The following is an 18,105-nucleotide window of genomic DNA, read 5'->3' on the forward strand; positions in this document are numbered from 1 at the left end:
AGTCATAAAATCTCAGCCAAAAAGTTGCATATAAAAGATGATAAGCCTCCCAGCCAACCCTGCTTATCTCAGCTGTGCCCACACTGAACAGCCACACTGGACACACCCTGGGTTGGCACAACTCTACTCCTGGCTCAGCCTCTGCTGGAAGATATAAACAGTTCCTGGGTATCTTCTTGGTCTGTGCCCTCATCTCTGCTGCTCAGAAGGAAACAGAAACTATTTTCATTGAAGGAGGTGGAACGGATCCCAGGAGGTTCTGGGGCCCTGCTTCCCAGGCCCCAGTGTGGGGGAAGGTGTAGGAGGTGGAGTCTGCTTCAGGGCTGGCCCAGCTCTCAAGGGTCTCCTATCAGAGGGCGCCTGCCCACGCAGGGTAGTGAGCTGGGCCTGGCCCCTGGCCCTTCCTGTGCATGAGAGAGAAGGCTGCAGGCTCCCAGGACATCAAAAACATCTGGGTAATCCAAACAAGGTGTGGAGGGAGGTCAGCCAGTGCAAATGAGAAACATGTGGCTCCATTTCCCCTCTGCTGGCTGCCTAGCACAGGGTTTCCAGGCTGAGAGAGAAGGCTGTGAGTAGCACAGCTTCCGGGTTGGGCCAGGAGAAAATGCAGCCAGGTGCTGTGGGTCCCCAGCGGGAAGCCACCCTGAGATGCAGACATTATGAGGAGGTGGGAGTGTGATCCAGCTGAGGGGGCTGGACTTCACTGGGCCTGAGAACCAGGTGAATAGGTCAGGCTCCTCCCCTATCAGGTCTCATTTAAAAAAAAAAAAAAAAAAGACAAATGAAAGAAAATGAAGGGAGAGGTATAAGGAGAAAAGATGAGATAGAGCTTGCATAAGTATCTGACTTCAAATATAAGAAATCTAAAATGCAGACTAAATTAATCTGTAAAGATCCAGAGAGCAAATCTGGACCACGGGTGGAAATTATTAGGAAACAGAATCTTGGTTCAACAGAAAAAAAGAGCTTTCTCATAATGAATGCTTTTCAGGAAAATAAGGTAGTGAGTCCTCTGTCACTAGGAGTGTGTAAACAGAACACCCACCTGCCTATGATGGGATTAGTTTCAGCTTAAGTGGGTGGCTCAACCAGACAATTTCTATTCTGTGGTTCTATGAAATCCCAGGGAAGGCTGAGGGAGGTGGAGTGCTCTGCAGAGAGGAGGGGACTTCTCTCTCACGGGTTGTCCAGGGAGACACTGCAGTGTGCTGCAGCGGTGACTGGTGGAGCAGTAGAATGCTGAGCTACAGTTAAGGTCCCTGAGGCCTCTGCTCAATGCAGGACATGTTGTCCTTCGAGCCCATTGAAGCCACCTGCACCTTGAGCCTTGGGTCAGAGGCTGCCAGGTGTGGGTGTGGGTGTGGCGGGACAGCTGCAGGCAAGGGCAAGACTGGAGGTTAGCAAGCAGAAGGGGATGCCCAGGTAGGGGCCAGGTAGGGGCCAGGCAGGAGGTGGGTGGTAGTAGCTCCAAAAGCAGATAGGGCAGGCGGGTGAGGAGGACTGGAACAAGAGAGAAGTGTCAGGAAACACCCAAGGGTTCCGGGTGACTTGGCTCTGTTATGTATTCACTCCAGGTCTAGAAGGGGCCTGTGGTCTGGGGACAGAGCCATCAGTAAAGGGCATTTCCCTGAATTGGTTTATGCTTTGGGGAATGACAGCAGCTTTGGACACGTCTGTTTAATCTGGACCTTCTCCCCAGAATGGAGGGTCTGCCCCCTACTCATCCTCCCATGTGTCACTCTCAGAAGCAGAGCCTGGGCTGCCTTGGGATGGCAGCTTTGGAGGAGGCAATCTGAAGAAGCCAAGGCCCAGAGCAGAGGAGCAGGACCTCTTGTCCACCTCTTGGGTGAGGGCCCAAGCCTGACCCTGGAAGAAAACATCCTGACAAGGTAGAAAAAGAAATGCTCTCAGCACCAAACTTGAGAAAGGAGGGAGGCCTCACAGCTCCACGGTTCTGCACCAATTCCTGATTCATACAGTCCCGGCTCACCTGCAGGAAACACCAGAGCACTCTCCAGCACCACTACTGCTGCCCAGGGGAGGGGCAGAAGTGAGCTTTGTCACACTCTCCTGCCAGGCCTTGGGGAAGCCCTGGAAGCATCTGAAATGGCTCTGGGTGGAGCCTCTGACACTGAGGGGCATGGTGAATTTGCACACACACCTGTCTGCTCTCAGAAGCGATTCTTTGGAGAGTTAACAACATCTCTTCTACCCACCTATCCCCTAAAGCACTAAATATGAAGGACATTCCATCCCCCCAGGACTCAGAGCATTCAAGAGCACATTTTTTGGAGTAACTCTCTCCTTCTGCCCACCACCCCACAAAAAAACCCATAGCAACCAAGTGGCTTAGAAACGGGTAGCTTCCTGCCTTTCTTCCTCAATCCTATTTGGCCTGTGCTTCTGAGGACCTAAATGTTGTCATGGTAACCCTGGGGTGGGTGCCAGACACCTTCTGTGGGGAAGTACGACTAGGAACTCCAAGTTCCTAGGCTCTTTCACACCTAACCTTGGGCAGTCTTAACCGCTCCACCTTGTCCCTTTTTTTCCAGGAGGACCAAATGGAGAAACGCTGAACTTTTCGGGGAGTCCACAGACAGATTTTACTTGAGATCCTTGAGGCCTGGGCCGATGAGGAGGAAGAGTGTGGTCTGGGGATATTTCTTCGGTATTTAACAGCCTTGCACTAATCCAAGTTCTCTTGAAGCCACCTAGGACATTTTCAAGGTTTAATCACCACCCCCCCATCCCTAAAGGGTATGATCGAGCCAAGCGAGGCTCTCTTTCACTCGCAAATGGGGAAACTGAGTCCCAGAAGAGAACTGAGAGCTTAAGACTTCTGGACAGGCAAATGTGGAATACAGCTTCCGGCCCTGCCCTAGATGCAGGCCTGGTGGCCTTCTGGGAGACCAATTGCCTGATGTGTAAGATCGGCCAGGTTCCAAAGGCATCTGATTTCCTGGAATTGGTCTCTTCTCTCTGGGATCTACCCCTCAGTCTTCTTAGTTTCTACAGTTCCCCAGGGGGACCCTGGTTACTCGGCAGCTTCCAAGGCTGGAGAAGGGACAGGGAACCTGCTTAGACCATCTGGGCCCCAGCTGATTTCTGGAAAGAGGATGATCAGGTTTCACTTTTTCCCCTTTATTCCAGAAAGGCTCTTGTTTGGGGTTACCTCACCTCCCCACACCCTCTGCCTCAGAAATTAGATCAAGGTACCTTCTTAAGTCTGAGATAGTCTCAGGGAATGAGCATAACCTGACACTGAGACTCATGGGTGGGGACAAATACCCTTGTCTTCAGCAACAGGGAAATAGCCATTCCCTCCAGAAGCCCCATTGCCCTCCAACAAGGGCCTATCCCCACACTGGGAACACCCTCACAGGCCCTGCAAGGTTCATTGGGTATACTGTCCCCTTCACCCTCATCTGGTCAGTCCATCCTCCATGTCCACCTTCACACCAACGTTGGCCTGGAGTTACCAGCTGCACCCACAGCTGATGCCAAGCACAGTCCTAGGGCCTGGACCCATACCCTACCTCTCAGCTGATGACAGTCCAGCAAGCTCCTCAGACTTTCCACCTGTGAGAGAAGCCCCTCAGCTCTCCATGGGGTCATCAGGACAACTTTGGTGGCCCATGCACAGCACACATAAGGGACTAGAGTTCAGCTTTCCCTGCCACCCTCAACCAGCTCTAGGCCTATTTGTTAGGGTTTCCATGGTTACGCCTTTTGAGAAGCAATTAACAGCCCAGCTCCTGGGGGTAGTGTGGGGACTGCCAGGTCTAGGAAGGGCCAGATCAGCTAAGCCAACCAAACAGGGGAAGCCCTGACCTTGAAAGTGGGTTTGTGCCTTCTGCTATTCCATGCCCCTATCCACCCTTCCCCTGCCCAAATCACAGTGAAGGTCCCCCCCTCTCCTTTTAGTCCTTCAGGCAACATTCTTCCCAGTCAGCCTGGTGCCTCCTTCTCAAGCTTCAGTCACAATTGGATTATCACCTCCTTAGAGAGGCCTCAGCAGGCCTGCCCAGTATCTCTCCAGCACACAATCCAGTTTCATCTTCTCCACCGCCTGGAATTATTTTATTCATTAGCGACTATCTTGCCCCATTGGACTGCAAGCTCCTCGAGGGCAGGGCCTCTGGCCGACTCAGCAGGCAGTGAGCACAGGTGGCAATTTCTCTTTTCAGGGTGAGGCTGCCTTGTCACTGATGCACCCCACCCCCCACCTCTACTCCTCCCTGCTGAGGCCTGAGCTTTCAGGGGCTCTCCAGGGACAAGACTGCTCTTCCCCTTTTGCCCTTGCCCAGTTTCCTGATTGCCTCTGTAAAACCCATCTGCAGCCTCCTTCCAGAGGATCCATTCTCAGAAAGGCCAAATCCTTGACCCTGGTCAAGGGATCCTTATCCTGGCCCACACTGGAGTTGGGGGGGGGGTGCAGGAGTGGGGGCAGGAAACCTGCAGCAGGCCAAACCCATCTCCCTCAGCTTCTCATTCTCCAGGGCAGCCAGGCAAGTTCTACCTTCCATCCATCCATCCATCCATCCATCCATCCATCCCCACCGGCCCGCCCATCACTCGACCCCGCCCCTTCACACGCGCACAGACACGCCCCTTCCCAGCCCCCAGCGGGGCAGCCAGCCTGCAGGGTACCGGGGAAGGGTCCCTAGGCGCCCGGGGCCTGAGGATCCATATTCTAGGCACAGCAACAAGTCTGTTCAACCAAGGCGGTTAGCCTGGGCTCCAGGCCTTGCCGCCGTCCGCGCGTGGCCCCAGCACCGCCCATATGGGCTCCCAAGGCACCGCAGCCTTGTGTCCTGCACATCCTGGATCTGTCCCTCTGTGAGGGCACCGGCCCTAGGGAAAGCAAGAGAACTTCCCCGGCCCGCTCCGGGTTTTTTTGCATGAACTCTTCAGGCTCAGAGAACAATGGAGCAGCTCTCTGTGCTTCCTCCACTCCAGCAAGCTTTGTTCTTCCCTTCCCGCCTGCTCGGCTTCCATTAGCCAAAGGGCAAAGGCTGCCCCGTCAAATAGAGGTCTGGGTGCAAAAGCCTAGACCTTCCCCTAAACGACCTGGGGTGGGAGTGGGGGTAGAGTCTGGAGCTAGAGCCTGGGCTGAGGTATAGGAGGCGCATCCAGATGCGCGCAGCTGGCTGTCCGCCCTCCCCTTGGCCCCAGACACTTCTCCTTGCCAGAACCCCCACACCCGGGAAATCCGACTCGCGCTCCCACCCGGGATCCAGAGGAAGTGGAGCCTCAGCTCTGCTTCAGGGCCAACAGGCCTTCACATCTGCTCTTCTCACATCTGTCCTCTAGATCTAGGCTCTCCCTGGACGCTTCCCTACCAGTGCTGGATGCTATCTGGCACAGTGCAGACCACTCCACAGCTATAGTCTCCACCAGCCCCAGATATTGTCTCATTAGGATTCTGGACTTTAAAATTCGAGGAAACCAATGGAAACCAATGGGCTCTATGACTGAGAATCTAAGTCCTTCACCCCATTGTCCGGGTTCACCTCCCGCAGGCCAGAGTAGGGCCTGGACTCCAGCCAGGTAACATCTTTAAGACGTACTTTGTGCACATCTAGAGGTGGATCTGCACATCTGGGCTCAATACCCCTCTAATCTGACCGGTTATCAGGAGAGCCCTACGGAGCTGGGGCAAGGGAGGAAGCTCCGACCACCCCCACCTCGCTCGCACCTTCCCCTGCAGCTGGCCAGAGGAGCGCCAGGGGCGGGGTGGGGCGGGGCGGCAGGACTTACCCAGCATCTGGCTGAAGAGCAGCTGCTCCAGGTCGCCCAGCACAGTTACCACGAGCTCGGGGTCCACCTTGAGGAAAGCGCGCTCCTCCTGGCCCTTGGCGGAGGGCACAGGCCCAGAACCCTTTTGCGCCTTGGCCTTGCTGGAGAGCAACTCATCATCCGATTTGCCGTCGTCGCTGACCGCCGCCTCTGGCGCCTTGCTGAGCGGCTTGACCTCCGCATAAGGTCCGCGTGGGATCCGGCTGGGTTTTCCCAGGCTGGGCGCTAGAGGAGCTAAGGGGGTCTTGGCGCCGCCCGCCGGGCCGCCTTTGGCCTGGAAGAGTGAATGCTCAGACTTGGACAGCGTCTTGGACATCAGCGGAGTCTCGCGGCCCTTGGACCCCATCTTGCCTAAACCCTTGGGTGCCTTGGCCATATCGTCGCTCCACTCGGGCTCATAGAGCTGCAGCTTCTTCTCTGAGTCTGTGAGGAACGAGAGGTTGGTGAGCGACTTCTGTTTGCGCAGGTTGGAGGCCGGTGGACCGCCGGGAACACGGCTGTCCACGCTACCGGACTTGAAGACCTTCAGCTCAGCAGCGCTGGCCTTGGCCATGCTGCCACCACCGCCCGGCGCCTTGGCGCGCTTGGGCAGCATGCCTCTGCCGTCCGCCGCTGCCGCCTTCCTGCCGGCTCCTCGCGGCTCGTCCGCGCCCTCGTCGCCGCCGCCGCTCAGCTCCACCTCGGGCTGCACGCTCTTGACGCTGCTGCCCAGCATTCTGCCCGCGAGGAGCGCATGGACGATCCGCGCGTCTGCAGGCACGGGGCGGGGGGAGGGGGCGGGGGCGCAGGGAGGAGGAGGCGGCAGAAGAGGAGGGGGAGGGAAAGGACGGAAGAAACCGAGGAAGAAGGGAAGAGGAAGGGGGAGGGAGCGAGGGAGGAGTGGGGCAGGCGAGCGGAGGGAGCGGGGAAAGAAACGCGGGGAAGGGACCCCGGGAAGAGGAAAGAGCAGGGAAACCGTGAAGCGATGGGGCGGGGTCGGAGGAAAAGGGGGCGGGGCGGGGAAAATACAAATTAAAAAATTTAAATCAGTCAAAGAAAAGATGGAAACCCCGCTGCTCCATCAAAGCCTGGAGCGGGATCGTGGCCGCCCTGGCCGGCCTGTCAGTCCTGCAGGCAGTGTACTGCCCGGCAGCTCTCTCGCCGCACTCCGCCCGCCTTGCTCCAGTAAAGGCTGCAGGCTGCAGCTCCGAGCCCGGGAAGGAGGGGAGGCGAAGGCGGGGAGCAAACAGGAGGAGGGGAGGAGTGAGCGCGAAGGGAGGGAGGTGGGGGAGAGAGAGTGTGTCTATTTCTGGCTCGGGAGGGGGAGGTATCTGCTAGCAGGCGCTCCAGGGGCGGATGAGTGGGGGGTAGGGGGCACATAAAGGATCCCACTAGGTTTTCTTCTGCTTTCCGCGCCATGGCAAGGCAGGTTCTTGGAGGGCACGGGTGGTCCCCTGCCGCATCCGGAAGAAAGGATTGATTGAGGAAATGTGGGGGTGCAGGTAAAAGGGACTGAAGAGGGCAGTTCAGGATACAAGGGCAGAGAGTGGGCCCTGAAAAGACATTGGGAAGGTCCCTGCCCCCTACCCAAACCATCCTTGGTTTTCCCACAGGAAATTCCCATCCTATCTTACTTTAGTCTTTGGGGCACAAGGTTGCTTTCCTGAACCCAGAAGGTAGGGGACAGGAGATAGGACAGGCGAGGTTTGGAGAAGACAGGGCCAGGGGTTGCTGGGGAGCCTGGGGAGCCGACTGAGCTCTTTGGAGGAAGGGACTGACCCTTCGGATGAGAAGACTGGGTTCCGTTTCTGATGGACTGCATGACCTTGTCAAAGTCATTGAACCCCTCTGGTTGTCTGTCCCTCTCACAATGATTATAATACCAGTTTCTTAGGTAAAAGAGCTTTAGAACTTAAAGCCCTCTGTCAAACCAGGGGAAGGATGAGCCCTGGTCCCTTATCTGCCAGAGCTGAATCAGTGCTGCAGAACCATTTAAAAAGACACTTACCCAACCCATCTCTCTCCCTTCCGCACCTCCTGGTCCCAGGGAAGAGGAAGCAAGAACCAAATAGTAGGCGGCATTTTGCCTAGGACAGTAGAGGGCCACACTGCTAGTCTTCCTAGGTCCTCCCAAGACCAGGTTGCCTGAGCAAAAGGCTCTCAAGAGGGGTGAGGGACAGCGGAAAGTGGAGGGGAATTCTGAAAGCTTGCTTCAGAAGGGGCAGGCTCCAGATGGAGCTGTGGGCTGGGGATTGTAAAGCCCTAAGAACTCTCCCAGAATGTGGTAACTATCGATTACTCTCCATCCCCATCACCCCCAGGATCTTCTAGCTTCTCCCTTTCTTCCTGCTAGATTTGAAGACCCCTGGGTCTACTGAGTCTTCTGGTTCATCCACTCTCCTAGTACTAAGCATCAAGCCCTACCTAGTGAGAGGGGTACTTCTGTATGCATCTGTCTCCCTATAGCATAGGAGCTCTCCCAGCATGGAGCTGTCTCTCCAGCACGTATGTGTAGCAGGTATCGCAGCAGTGTTGGTTAAATGGATCCCAAGGCCTGCCTGGTGGATACCGGGTTGGTATCCTGCATGATCTTTTGGTCCTGGCAGTAGCCCAAGACTCCCTGCCTTCCATGATCAAAGGGTTGAACTCAGATACCACAAAGTCTTCATGTACAGGGATCTTGGCCAAGAGAATGTGCCTACCCAGTACTGAGAATATAGAATTCTCAAGCAGAAAGGTGTTTGATAAGAAGCATGGACCCTTGGCTGACCTTGGAGATACAGAGAAAGAGGGAGATTCTAGCCTCAAGGAACTCAGTGTCTGGCAGGGGAATGCAAGATAGACAATACAACACTGAGGGAAATAGTAGTCTGGTCCCTATGAAAAAGCAATGTCACAGTTCATCACAGGTAAGCAGGAACGATAAGAGGCACCACCTCAAAGCAGTGGAGGAAAGGAGTCAAAGAATCTGACTAATTTGGCAAAAGAATTTGCCAGATAGTCCTAAGGCAGGGGCACGAGGCAGATCATTCTCAGAGGCCCGAGTCCAAAACTCAGGAAACTCAGGGTGGAGCTAGGGCTTATGAGTCCAGATAGGAAATGACCAGCAATAAGGAGCTGGTTAAAGGGATGTAAGTCGTATCACGCCAGAACTTGGCCAGGCACGGAGCCAAGGGATGAGGCCAGTCATGGGACACACAAGATACTCAGGCTTCTGCATAAACATGAGATCCCAGTTCAAGCAGGGGATCAAGCCCCAACTTTGATGCCAAATCTTTGAGTAAACATGACCACTCCCTTCCTCCCCATCCCAAAGGCCACTTGTAATAAAATTGCAAACCATCACTTCCAAAGTCCTCATCCTTGTGCAGTCATTCTCTAATTCATACAAGATGCCCCTGATTCAATCACAGGGAACCTCACCTTTCCTAAAAATAGCTATTTGAGAATCTGAGGATGCCTATTGTATGATTGACTAGGTTACACTAGCTCTTGATCGTTGTCTGCAGGTTTCTTCCTGCACATAAATTCATCTCCTCCTTAGCAAAGAGAAATTTACGGGTAATCATCCTGGCTGAAAACCATCATGTGCCCTGTGACCCATTCCACCCCAGTGTACTCTGCTGCAGCCCCTTTCCTTGCTGAATTTGGCCTCTCATCTCTGGTACCCACGTCTCTAGATGAAAGTCTTCAGAGTTGCTATGAAACACTCATCCATTTGTTGCTCTGTTCATCTGCACTTCCTTGACACTGGATGCCCACTGCCCCTGGGACCTGGCCTGCTTGCCTTCCTTTCTGGTTACCTCACTCCCTCATCTGATGCGTAGTTCATCCTAGTGGCTCTTTCTTTGTTCCTTTGACCCTCCTCTCATAGAATAGCATATTTCCCAAATCCCTTAATAAACAACTCCTGAAATTCTCCTTATTGAGAGGGGAAGAACAAGTTGCCCAGAAAAAGGCACAGCTTCCTCCATACCATCAAAACCTGCTGCGGGCGGGGGGGCTGGGGTTATGGCTCAGTGGTAGAGCGCTCGCCTAGCATGCATGAGGCACTGGGTTCGATCCTCAGCACCACATAAATGTAAAATAAAGAATATTGTGTCCACCTAAAACTAAAAAATAAATTTAAAAAAAAAACCCCTACTGCCCCAGTCCCTCCTTTGTGACACATCACCTGACAGATCCAAGATGGAAATCACCAGTGCATCTCCTCTGTCCACACAGTATGCTTTCCTCCTGTCATTTTTTAAAGGGTTTTGCCATGACCAGGTAATGGTTTCTTTAAATAGTCATCTTGGCATCCTGGAACTTTCTGACACTCCCTAATGGGACCTCTCACTCGGTCAGTCTCTTTTTTGATTCCTTTCACATCCCCTGAGTTTCCCACCATCCTCTTCTGCAGTGGGAGAGCTCTGCTGCCGTGGCAACAGTCATTCGGCATCAGTCGATAACGCCAATATGATAAAGCCAATATGTGCAGAGCGTTTCCTCGAGTCATTCCTAAAAAGAGAGGGACCTGCCCTGTCACACTATCTCCAAGCCCAGCCCCAAGCCCTCCCACTTGGCCATTTTCCCCTTTCTCACCCATCTTGTGACAATGGCAGGCTTCGAATGGTTCACTAAAGAACGATCAAAGATCAACGAAGGGGCTATGTGACCAGGGAAAGGCCTGGCTGGGCAGGCAGTGGGCGCTGGTGATGTCAGTAACCTGATTCAGGGGGTTGGATCCTGCCCAATTTCTAAAGGGAGGTATAGAAATAGGAATCCTGAAAGTCTCCAATCCCCAGCTCCCCAAAGACAGGCTTATCACCCCACTCCTCTCTTTTTGAAGGCATTGGCAGTTTCTGGGCTGGAAATAGGATGAGTGATTTGACCACATCTGTTGACCAATAACTTAATGCAATTTGAGGAATGAAGATGTAGGCTTATGGCCAAGGAGAGGCCTGCTGGGTGATTTTACATTCTCACACTCCTGTGATTGGAAACGGATGTAACCCAGGGAGTCTGTGGGGGGTCTGGGTCCAGTGCCTGTTAGAGAGGGGTTAGGAGGAGCTGGGGGAGGCAGTGAAAGAGAAAATAGGGTGGGAGGGAAGACTAGACTGCTCCCCACACTGTTAACCTTGCAAGGTGACTTGGGAGCAGAGGGGATCTGGGGTAGGGAGGAGTGGGCAAAGGAGTCCACACTTGGCTCCCTCCAGGAGTAAGGGCAGAGCAGGGCTGAGGGAAGGTGTCCTTGATTTCTGTCCCCACAGTCCAGATCTGGGGAGCAAGGGCTAGGAATCCAGACACATGGCTGTGAACCTAGCCCACCCACCCCGAGTCAAGGTGTCACCAGCCCCATAGAGTTTCCCTGCTTAGACCCCATGATATGGTGTCTTCATCATGGCCCTAGCAGATACCAACATCTCTGGCCCTATAGAAAGCCCTCCAGGGCTGGGATTGTGGCTCAGTGGTAGAGCGCTTACCTAGCACATGCAGGGCCTTGGGTTCGATCCTCAGCACCACATAAAAATAAATAAACAAAATAAAGGTATTGTGCCCAACTACAACTAAAAAAATTATTAAAAAAAAAAAAAAAGAAAGCCCTCCAGCCATTGGTCCCATTTCCTTCTGCCATTTTCCCATGTCATTCTACCTTTCAGCAGGGACTTCTTAAGCACCCCAAATGTGTGCAAGGCCAGACTAGATAGAGGCGGCTGACACAGCTGATGTTTGAGCAAAATCTCATCTGCACCCAGACAACCAGTTTCCCCTGCTCATGCCTTGCTCAGGGCCCACTACAAGCGCCTGAGGATATGGCAAGTGATGAGACAGACCAAATTCTTATCGTCCTGGGACTTATATTCTCATGGGGAAAATAGACAATAAACCAGACAGAGATGTTAGACGAGTTCTAAGGAGAAAGAAGGGGACTATGAAATATCCAGCAGCAGTAGTTGACTTTTCCATACTGTGGCCAAAGAAGGTTTCACTGAGGGTGACATTTAGGTAAAGATCTGAAGGAAGTCCATCTATATGGACATCTGGGAGAGAAGAGACTTCCAGATTGAACAGCCCAAGCAATGACCCCAAGGGGGAATATGCCTGGCATGTTTGAAGGTCAGCAGGGACCTCAGCAGGACTAGAGAGAAAAGAAGGGAGGGGTAAGGTCAGTGATGTGAAGTGGGGTCAGTGTGTGGAGGGCCTTTAAGGTCACTACAAGGACTTGGCCTTTCACTTGGGAGGGAGCTACTGGCAGGTTTGGAGCAGAGAGTGATATGACCTGGCTTCCCCCTTGGAAAGGTCACTTTGGTTCCTGTGCGGAGACAAATGGCTGGGTTCCTGGGCAGAAGCAGTTGCAACAATTCAGCTGAGCGATGCCAGTGGCTGTAGTGATCATGAGAAGTGGTCAGACTCTGGATATATTTTGCAGCCATTAGAATTTGCTGATAGGCCAAATGTGGGTGTGTGGGAAAGAGCGGAATCAAGAACATCCCCAAGGATTTTGGCCTGGACTCTGATTAAAGTTGCTGTCCATTGAGTTACAGAAGGATTTAGGAGGAGCTGGTTTTGGAGAAAGGATTAGAGCTCTCTCTTCTCCCCAGCCCTTCTTGAGAACATACGTATGTCCCTTACGGATGCATTCCCCGAGTCTTCAAGGGGTTCACTGCAGTGACTTTTAATAATTTCCTAACATCTGCAGCTATCGTTCATCATGCACTGACTCCTGTTTCCCAAGACCCAACTTTGGTTGACCTTGCTCTCGAAAGCCATCAAAGCCCTGTGCACATAGTGGGCTCTCAAAAATATTTTGTGAATGACGACTGATTAAATGAATGAATGCGTGACTCAGAACAGATGTGTAGGGGATTGTAAACAGCAGTGACCTCTCGATACCCTGTGGCGAGAGACGGTGCAGCTGGCGTGTGGAATGGAAGCCAGGCTTGTGGGATGCCGTCCCAGAGGCATCTTTTCTCCCTTTCCTGCAGCCCTGGGCTGGGGAAAGGCCACCCGACCCTCTCCTTGCCTCTTCAAAGCAAAGTCCTGTTCTTCAGAGCAATGACCTTGGGACATTCAGGGATGAAACTCTCCTGCCCCCAAATTTCTGCTCTGCTCTGAGAAACGGGGGCTTGAGTGGGTGAGGTGTCCTCCCAACCCAGTCTGCCTGGCTCATGTAGTCCCCGCTGAACTTGAACCTCAGCCTCCCATTTGCAAAAGAAAAGAGGACAGTGGACGCAGTTGACCAACATGAATGCTCCAGCAGCTCCAGCTCCAGGAAACCCTTCTAGGTTGGTCCACTTGCTTCCTCCCAGCCCGGTCGCTACCTTTGCTTTAATAGGGCATCAGTAGCTGAGATGGTTCTGTGGATCACCCTTCCTAGCCCTAGAAGTCTCCCTGAGTTCAGGGATTGGGGATTTTTATTCTGGGTCAAAAGATCAGATGTGTGAGCTCTGACAATAAATTTGTTGTCTGTCTGTCTGCTGGGGAAAACGAGGCTCAGCAAACAGAAGGCTGGGAGTGGAGCCAGGATCATGGGCTCTGTCTGCCCTCTGGCTCGACAGTCCCAGAGGGAGCTTCTGGAAGGATAAAAATGCCAAGAAATACTAAGCCGCACCGCACATCGCTCACAGCCCCTGGGACACATCTCCCTCTGACCAGCGGGGCAGGGATGGGCCGGCCCACAGTGTGAAAGGAAGGGGCAGAAATGAGGCCCAGAGAAGAAAACACTGTCACTCCTGGTCATATAGGAGACAAGAGCAGAGCCTGAAGCCCAGCATCCCTGGCTAGAGGAATGGGACCTTCAGAGTCCTTCAGAGAGAAGTTGCCCCTGGCTGCGTAGACCCACAGGGAGCAGGGACTGTGCGTGAGGCTTATTCAGAGATTCTGCTTCAGACCTAAGTGAGGACAGGAGCTGGAGCTCAAAGGACTGACCACTCCTTCACCCAGGGATCTCAGCTGGCCCCAGAGCTAAAAAGTCCAAGGCTGGAAAATGCAGGGCGGGGGACCTGTGGTCTTGAACTGGGCTGCTGCCCCTCGCTCTGCTAAGTGTTCCTCAAGACCCAGGCTCTTAGGGGGCAGCCCCAGAGAGGCAGGACCAGGCACCGGGCCTCTCTCGCTCTTCTGAAGGGAGCGAACCGGGACCCCCCAGGATTGAGACCCTTCTTCTCCTTTTATAGCGAGAACTCCGTGATCTCCTGGAGGAGGGTACATCTCTGAGAGAATGACCTGGATTGCCTCCAAGAAAAGGAAAGTCCCCCATTTTCTGATCTTGGCTTCCATCATGTCCAGTGCTAACCAACACGCAGGACTAATGTCTTCACCCCTCCAACTTCACCCCCTTGGCAACAATGCCCTCTACTGCTGTCCTCCTTGCCCCTGGTCCAGGCCTAACCCTTCCTACTGTATACCTTTGCTTTGCCCTGCCCTTCTCCTGAATACCTTTTATATGAATTCAAGTCCAATGCACGCTTCAAGGCCTGCCTCAGGGTCCCCTCCTCCAGAAAGCCCTCTCTGCCTGCCCCATCCACACTGCCTTTCTTATTCGTTGATTATAGTCAGGGAGGCATGTGGTCACATTCTGCCTTGTTACATCCTAGGGAGATATCCTCTCCTTCCAGCTAAATTGTAAGCCCCTGCAGGAGAGTTACTAAGGGTGCACAGATACTTGCTGGACTGAAGGCAGGATTCCTACAATCAACAAACCCCGACTCTTGCCAGGAACTCTCTTAGATACGTCATGTGCATTATTTCATAAAACTATATGAAGCAGGGGCCATCCATTGTCTTCATTTTATAAATAAATACACTTTCCCAAGAACACACAGGAGGCTGCTGGTGGAATCAGAATTTGAATCCAGGTCTGTTGGGGTCCTACGTCTTTCCCTAATCTCATCCTCTCACTATGCAGCTGTTTCCAGGGACTTGCTTGGTAATTGCATGTGATACCAAGAAGTATGGAGCTCCTGTACCAGGAAACTCTAAGGTCCTGGCAGAGAAAGGGGGACTGCATCCTGCAGGGTGAGTAGAGAGTAGGAAGGAGAGCCTGCCTCTCCTATCTGACCCACTGAGGAACTGCTATGGCCCAGAGCCTGCTGCAGCCGAGTCTGCATGGGTCTAGGTAGGACTGACTACGCCAGGCCTGGCCCACAGAACAGGGATGAACTGAAGAATTATCCTCTGGATATAGCTGGTATTCCATTGCACCATCAGTTCCTTCCTAGCACAGCCTCATAACCTCTGTCCTAGGGTCCTGGGTCACTTACAGTGGACAAGTCCTAGATTCCTTGTGATCTTCCCCCATCCTCAATCTTGGGAGCCCTGGGTTCTCTTCTTGACTTCCTGTGTGGCCTTAGGAGAATGCCTACCTTCAGTTGGTCATATAAGAAATTAGGTAGGAGCTGGCTATGGTGGCACATATCTGTAATCTTAATGACTCAGGAGACTGAGGTAGGAGATCTCAATTTTGAGGCCAGCCTCAGCAATTTAGAAAAGCCCTTTCTCAAAAAATTGAAAGGGTTGGGTGTGGTGGCACATACTTGTAATCTCAGCGGCTCAGGAGGCTGAGACAAAGCCAGTTCAAAGCCAGCCTCAGCAAAAGTGAGGTGTTAAGCAACTCAGTAAGACCCTGTCTCTAAATAAAATACAAAATAGGGCTGGGGATGTGGCTCAATGGTTGAGTGCCCCTGAGTTTAATCCCTAGCACCCACCCCCTCCAAAAATTGAAAGGGCTGGTTATGTAGCTCAATGATAGAGTACCCTTGGGTTCAATCCCCAATACAAAAAAAAAAAAAAATTAAAGAAAGAAATTAGATGGGGAAGGGAAGGTAGAGAATCTCTATTCTTTCCAGCAGGGAAAAGCAGGAGGAAAATACCTAATCTAGAGCACTCTCTCTTTCTCTCTCGCTCTGAAATTGGACTCATTTAAAATCACATCCCCCTGTTCTACTGCCCAATAAAAAGCCCAGGGTAGGAAGTCCAGATGTTTCCCACATGTGCTTGTCCTGTATGTTACCATGGCAACTGTCCCATATACACAGCTGGGGTGGCCATTGCACATTGAGCCCCAGATGAGCTCTGCACCACCCAGGTACATCACCCTTAGACCAAGACCAGCCCAGATTAGTTGCCTAGGCAACCACAGGCCTGGCAGAGGGAACTGCAGGCAGGCAGTGGAAGAGGAGAGTAAAGTGGGTGCGTGCGTGCAAGAGACAGTGCCCCTGTGTTGGATGGAAGCACACATCCTGTTTATGTGAGCAGGTACCCTTCGGTGTTGTCAAACCTAGAGTCAAAGCAGACCCATCCATGCGGAGTTGGTTGTTTCAATGTCACTGAATTACAAGGCTAACTTTGACCTTAAAGATAATCTTACTCAGCATCTCCCTCAGGGCAGAACTGACCCATTTGTAACAAATCCTATTACCTCACAGAGGGCCAAGTAAACCCCCCAAATGGGAAGAAAATAAAAAACACAAGGCCCAGACCTTGGCTGCCTTGCCAACCCAGTGATGATATCCTGCCCCAGATTAGAACTTCTTAATCTGTGTCCACAGACTGCATTCAGGAGGTCGGTAGAACCAACCATCACTATCAGCCAAACATTGTGAAGGTGGCTATTTGTCTCTGGACACATATTATAATATCCCTCAGGTTCTTAGAGACGGTTGTTTCTTTTTCTTCTTTTTTTAACGAGGGATTGAACCCAGGGGCACCTGATCACTGAGCCTCATCCCCAGCCTCTTTTTATATTTCATTTAAAGACAAGGTTCTTGCTGAGTTGCTGAGGGATTCGCTAAGATGCCGAGGCTGGCTTTGAACTTGTGATCCTCCTGCCCCAGCCTCCTGAGCTGCTGGGATTACAGGTGTGTGCCACCGTGCCTGGCTTCAAGAGGTTCTTGACTCCAAAAAGTTAAAGACAACTGCGAGAGTAAGAAGGAACTTTTTGCCCAACTTCACTAGAAGCAGAAGGGACAGCTCTTTAGAGAAACCCGGTCTTCGTACTGCCCTGCAGAATGTGTTTCTCCACCAAAAAACTCTGGAAGTACTCACGTGCCCCGTTGGTACCTCTGTGCTTTATTAGAGTTTTTGCTAGGTTTTTCAATGAGGCATTAAACTTCACAGAGGTATGCCATGGATTCATATTTCAATGAATTTTAATAGAATAATCACTGGCAATTACTTGGCATATAAAAATGGCTCTGCAAATGCTAAGAATACTCATTGGCATGGTGGGTGGGAGTATCAGTGCCATGAGGAGAACTTTGCCTGATTTCCTCACTGGGAGCTTGCCTCCTACCTCTGTGCAAAGGGATTCTTCAGCAGGAAGGATGTGATGAGCTCATGGGGTCAGATCCCACCCCTGGACAGGGCCAGTCTCAGTGTGGACTAGGCTGCTCTCTCCCTCCACTTCCACTGGGGCTGAGCTCTCTCATTCGGAAGTTCTTTTAGCTGTCTTGACCTCAGTCACTCATACCACAGAACACTCTCATTTCCTTCTCCCATTCTCTGTGGAGGGGGATGACTTCCCTGAGTGAAGGACCCCTAGGCAGTTCTGTGCTCTCCCCTCCCCCAGGGCTTCTCCTGCTCTGGGGTAGATGATCCCAAGCTTGCAGACCCTTCCTGCATCCTGATCTTCAATGATTGGCTCCCTCTCAAGCCCTGAAAGTCCCACTATTGGGAGCCGTGCACAGGCAGCCAGGGTTTTTACTCTTAAGGACCTCGACAGAGGAACACTATGCCTGGCAGCAGCTCTCAGAACACCCTCTCTCTGGTTCTGTGTCTGCGTCACCTCAATCTTCTTCTGCCTCCCCAGAGTTCCTTCCAGGTAACCCTACTGGGCAGCCTTGGGGGACTCTCAGCAGGGCCCCCTGATCCTCTTACCACTAGGGCCAGCTCTGGAGGGAAGGCTGCAACTTTGGACAAGAGTGGCTTCAGAGCCAGCATCCTTGACACAGCTCCTGCAGGCTCTCCATCTGCCCGGGGCCTTCCCAGAAAGATCCTATTTCAGAGACCAGGAGAAGGGCCGGCCAACCTTCGCCCAGGCTTGGGGCAAAGGCCTGAGGAACCAAGTGTTCAGGCTGCCATTGAGGTAGGAGTCCTTGGGTTGGCCACAGAAGGAAGGAGCCCCAGTGGTGGAAATCTGACAAATAATTCCCTGGATGACCACCCCAGGGTAGTCTAGTTGGGGAGATTCCTATTAGCCAGGCCACTGTCTATAACCATCCTTACCCTCTGGGTCCTTCCATGGCCCACAGGCACATGAGGACTAAACACGGGGTTAGGATTTCCTAGGAAGGACTAACTGAAGCAGTGCTTCTTGGGTTGGAGAGCTTCATCTCTAAAAACTTGCCA

General features: G+C 52.6%; 1 protein-coding gene across 4 annotated transcripts in view; it reads right to left on the reverse strand.

The window, feature by feature from the left end:
- Nav1 (neuron navigator 1) overlaps window positions 1-18,105 on the reverse strand; it is a 251,932-nt gene that overhangs the window by 147,943 nt on the left and 85,884 nt on the right. For 3 of the 4 annotated variants that reach the window (XM_076832011.1, XM_076832010.1, XM_076832013.1), the window contains one exon: window positions 5,761-6,549. In XM_076832011.1, coding sequence (XP_076688126.1) covers window positions 5,761-6,549 — 789 coding nt within the window. The remainder of the gene's footprint in view (window positions 1-5,760; window positions 6,550-18,105) is intronic. The other variant, XM_076832012.1, reaches the window with a different exon arrangement.

The sequence above is a fragment of the Callospermophilus lateralis genome, chromosome 13 (assembly GCF_048772815.1).
Source record: "Callospermophilus lateralis isolate mCalLat2 chromosome 13, mCalLat2.hap1, whole genome shotgun sequence".
Lineage (NCBI taxonomy): Eukaryota > Metazoa > Chordata > Mammalia > Rodentia > Sciuridae > Callospermophilus > Callospermophilus lateralis.